General features: G+C 39.6%; 1 protein-coding gene across 1 annotated transcript; it reads left to right on the top strand.

Annotated features, from left to right (window-relative positions):
* Positions 1-225: 225 nt before the first annotated feature.
* LOC107568680 (SH3 domain and tetratricopeptide repeat-containing protein 2-like) lies at positions 226-4,604 on the top strand (the record flags this gene model as incomplete). Its single annotated transcript, XM_016254659.1, has 8 exons — positions 226-823; positions 944-1,144; positions 1,705-1,882; positions 2,015-2,165; positions 2,403-2,525; positions 2,656-2,806; positions 3,658-3,854; positions 4,170-4,604. Coding segments are annotated over exons 1-8 (1,959 nt in total), but the record flags the coding sequence as incomplete, so codon positions are not given.
* Between the last annotated feature and the right edge of the window lie 7 nt (positions 4,605-4,611).

Genomic DNA, 4,611 nt, shown 5'->3' with positions numbered 1-4,611 from the left:
GCCCCCCCGGGGAGCCTGCTTCCTTCTTGGACGGCTATGTGCCAAGAAACTGAAGTACTCGCAGGCACGAGTGTACTTTGAGGAGGCTCTAAAGAAAGGGTTTTAGGGTTTTGATGACAAGCCTCTTCTAATTGCCCTGTATACCAATCTCACTGCTGTTTACCTCAAACAGAAACAAGCTGCCTTCTCCGTCTAAGAAAAATAGAGGATGCTTTACCTTTTGTAGAGAGACTTCAATTCCTTACCATAACACTGTCTGCGGAAGAAGGGAGGCCAGTTGCCCCTGTTGATCTCAATTGGATGCTGTGCAGGCTTTATCATAAAAAGTATTTGCCCTACCTCACACTAGCTTCTTTAAGTCTAGACTCTGGGCAAGAGCATTCCTTGGATGATGCATTCCAGAAAATTGAACTCTTTATCAAAAACTCAGTCAGGCTTAATCCTCACTGGAAGGAAAGTACTTCAGTGCTTCCTGCACAGGTGGTGGTCTACCTTCAGCAGGCCTTGTCAATAGCTAGTCAAGGGGAAGACTTGAGGACTCAGAGGGACCTGTGCCTGAGCCTGGCTAGTGTTTACCAGCAGCATGGAGCTTTAGAAAAGGCTGTGCCCTTTGCCCAAAAAGCAGCACAGACTGGAAGCCAAATTAATGAAGAGGAGGGCTTTGAGGCATCCATACTGCTGGCCTGGCTATTGGTGCTAACAGAGGAACCCATACAAGCTCAGAATACTCTGCAACATATGCTTAAATCTTTGGATGAAACAGACAGTCCGACACAGCGTGGTGTAGTCTACAACCTTCTAGCCCTATGCCTCCGCAAACAGGGTAGAGTCCAGGAGGCAGCAAGAAACTTTTATTGCGCTTTGCAGATCTCTCGAGAGAATGGGAACAAGCGTAATGAAGCACTTGCACTGGCTAACTTGGGCTGCTTATCTCTATCTGTAGGGGCTTCGGGCTTAGCAGAGAGTTTCCTACTCAATTCCCTGCGCCTATTCCAGTTTCTCTCAGAGAGTCCCACAGATCAGGAGCATGTCCAGGCTTTGCTTTGGCTTGGCAGGAGCTACAAGGATAGAGGAGGGAGTCAGGAAGTCAGACTATGCTTTGAGATGGGCCTCCTTATTGCTATTAGTGCCAACAATCTGCACAGTAAGTATAACAAGATTTGACATTTCTGGATTGCATCATGAAAGTTTGCATCTTTACCTGATACCTATAGTGGCACCAGAAAGTATTGGTAAATATATTGGGATTATATAACAATATCAAAATAAGTGGCATTTATTTAAAAGATATATAGCACAAGCACACTTTCCAATCAAAACATTTCACAAAATGATAACTTGAAAATGAAGATTATAAACGTATTGTTCAAATTGAATACAAAAACTCTTGGACACTTTCTGGTGGTCAAACTTTGTGTAATGTGTTTATTATAAATATGATAATTATTATTAATATGACAAACTGTACTTGGTAGTTATTCTGATAGGCCACCTGGTTTTGAACTTGAGGTGAACTTGCAACCACAAAAAATGACCTCAAAACCAATTGGTTAAAAATTTATTTAAAAATGCCTCAAAAGTGAAGTTAGTCCTGAGAAGAGGTCCATTATCATTTGTTTGCACATGTTTGAAATTTTATATGTAATGCAATTCAATTCAGACATTTTTAAGAGTGAATAAAAAAAAAACTCCTTCCAAATGCAGGTCAAATGGTTGTGGCAAAAGTTCTAAGTCGCCATTATGCTGACTTGCTGCTGTATGGACAGTGTATTGTTTACTATGAGCACTGTGTGGGGCTGTGCAGAATACTAAAGAATAAACAGCTAGAAGGAGAGTACCTGGAACTTCTCAGCAATCTCTATCTCTCACTCAACACTGAGAAGTAAGAGCTACTCTAAGCACAATATAGCACTATTGCCAATACTTTGACACTTGATCAAACGAATCAGTCAATTAAAAAAAAACAAATGAATCAGTCAATTAAAAAATAATTTATTAAAAAATATCCTTGCAGGTCATCAAGGAAGTCTCTAGATTATTCAAAGCAAAGCTTAAGGATCTCCATAGACCTGGGAAAAAGACAGGAAGAGTCTGAGACATGGCTTCAAGTGGGCCGTATCTACTATCTGATCCATGAAGATGAACTGGCTGACATGTACCTACAGGTAAGACAAAGGACCAAAGCAGGGTATTGCAAAAGGAGTTAACGTTAATTATTGATTAGTGTTATCATTTTTGCATATCTATTTGGAAATGTATGCCACCAAATCTGTGAAAAGTTTCATCTTTAAATTTTTAGTCTGTGATAAAAAAAGCTTATTACCATATCACATAGCCTACATGTATGTTTTATCAGCTGTTATGACTATATTTGTTCTAGCTGTTATGACAACTGTTTACAGGCAGCAGTAAAGACAGCCCTGAGGATGAACGACCCATGCTTTGCTATGAGCATTTATGAGGAAGCAGGAGATGTGTTCTTCAAAGGACACAGAAACCAACTGGCTGCTTTACCTTTTTACAGAGTAGGCCTCACTTTGGGTTCACAAAAGATATTACCAAGACATTTCAATAATAGTCAAATAATCTAGGAATCCATGCTAAATCACATGTTATTCATCTGAATCTATCTACGTGTGTGTGTTTTTTTTAAAGGATGGGAGTTTGCCATTTGCACGCAGCATTAAGGATGTGCACTCAGAGTTTAGGCTGTTGAGCAAACTCTCAGAGCTCCTGACGAAGCAGAAGCAGTATGAAGAGGCACTGCAGTATGCAACACTCGCAGTGCAGGTCAGCGTTACAACTGGTAAGACCTTTATATGCATCATAGCCATAACACAGCCATAACCTTGGAAATCTAAAGCCAATAAAGTACTGTTTTGAAAATTATGACTATAGACCCTGTACAATTATGATGATGATTAATAATAATAATGATAATAATAATAAATAATAGAAAGCCAGTTTGACTGCACCTTTTGCTTGTAAATCTTAATCTACGTGGCCCCCTGCTGGAGACACATGTCCTCTACAGCATGCAACATTTGCAGAATACGTCATAATACATGCAATTCAAGATGAAATCTAAACAGATCCAGTTTAATTTAGTTAAATACATGTTCCTGGTCAAACTGTACTTGAGTCACCAGTGCATGCTATACTTTAAAAAGATCTTTCCTTAAATGACTTTCCTGTTCTATTGATGTCACCCAGACAGTGATGCTTATTTATGCATTGTTTAAAGCTATCATAATGTAATGCTGGTTAATATTAATTTGACAGCAACAGTTAAAAATGATGACAGATTTGATTAATATTGAGATAAACTAAGATGTTCTCTTGAGCGAACTTAATTACTTTCAGCCTTCACATCCAATCAATTTATTTATTCTCAAAGATGAGATGCACCCTGCATTGAATATCACTTTTTACTCCGTAATGCATCACATTGCAGAAGTAAAATGGGCTGTAAATGGTGTGCCATGTGTTTACATTTTAAAGTACATAATGCATTGGTTTTTTTCTGTACTGTCAGGTGAGCAGACAGTTAATCTTAACTGAAACTGGGGTTCAAATATTTTCTGACAGAAAGGAAAATGCAATAACCTGACAAAGTTTGCTCCTTTTAATATTAAGTGCTATGTGTATTTCTCACAGGTGTTCCTCTGAATGAGAGAGTGTCCTACCATCGTCTTGCTTCAGTGTACTTCTCTCTAGGGAAGTATGAGATGGCTGAGAACTACTACCTGAAGTCTCTTTCACTCTCCCCCACTGCACTTGAACATGCCATTGAAGTTCGGTACTATGTTAAAGTGTACTGCAGACTTGCTGATCTGACCCTATACAGATTAAAGGTGAGACTCTCATTATGTTTAACATTTTACAGTTACATCCATCCTAGACTGAATATTTTGAATGTAAGAATACAGTAAAGTACATGCATCCACACACATAAATGAAGAAACAGAAAATCATGCTCTCACCTGCATTCACATGTATTTTTATTTTAAAACCTTTAATCTTCTGTGAGAAATTTTCTGTATATGTTAACACAAATTGTGTGAAATTATTAGTGAATGAGGCCCAAACTAGCTACAAAAATAAGTTTAGCAGTAACATTCAGAGTAAATGAATTTGATGAAGAATGTTTAGTACTTTTTCTGGCTTAGGATGCATTTGATGCTATGGGCTACTTCCACTTAGCCCTGGCGGCAGCACTGGAGGACAAAGAAAGCCTAAGCACACTGTACATAATCTACATGAAGCTTGCAGAGATCCATGCCAACGACATACCCGATGCTGAACTGAGTAAAAGCTACATGGAAAGAGCGCAGAGCTTGAGGAAGGAACTGGCAGGATACACAGACTCTAGCGACACAGAAGAAACACATCAGGACCCAGCTGAGGCAGAGCCAGACACTCACACCAAAGCTGGTCAGTCAGACTCCAGCAGTGGCACCAGTACTCTCACAGAGTCCAGCATGACCGACACCAGCCTCACAATCAATGCTCAGGAAGAGTCTGAGCACATACTACCTAACACAAGTCACAAAGAAGACGTGGACACCAACGTATCGGAGGAAACAGATGCGGGGCCTCCTGATCAAACCA

Source organism: Sinocyclocheilus grahami, unplaced genomic scaffold (genome assembly GCF_001515645.1).
Source record: "Sinocyclocheilus grahami isolate Dianchi unplaced genomic scaffold, SAMN03320097.WGS_v1.1 scaffold1273.1, whole genome shotgun sequence".
In the NCBI taxonomy this organism is placed as follows: Eukaryota; Metazoa; Chordata; class Actinopteri; order Cypriniformes; family Cyprinidae; genus Sinocyclocheilus; species Sinocyclocheilus grahami.
The sequence above is the reverse complement of the archived record's forward strand: the minus strand, read 5'-3'. Positions and strand labels throughout refer to the sequence as shown.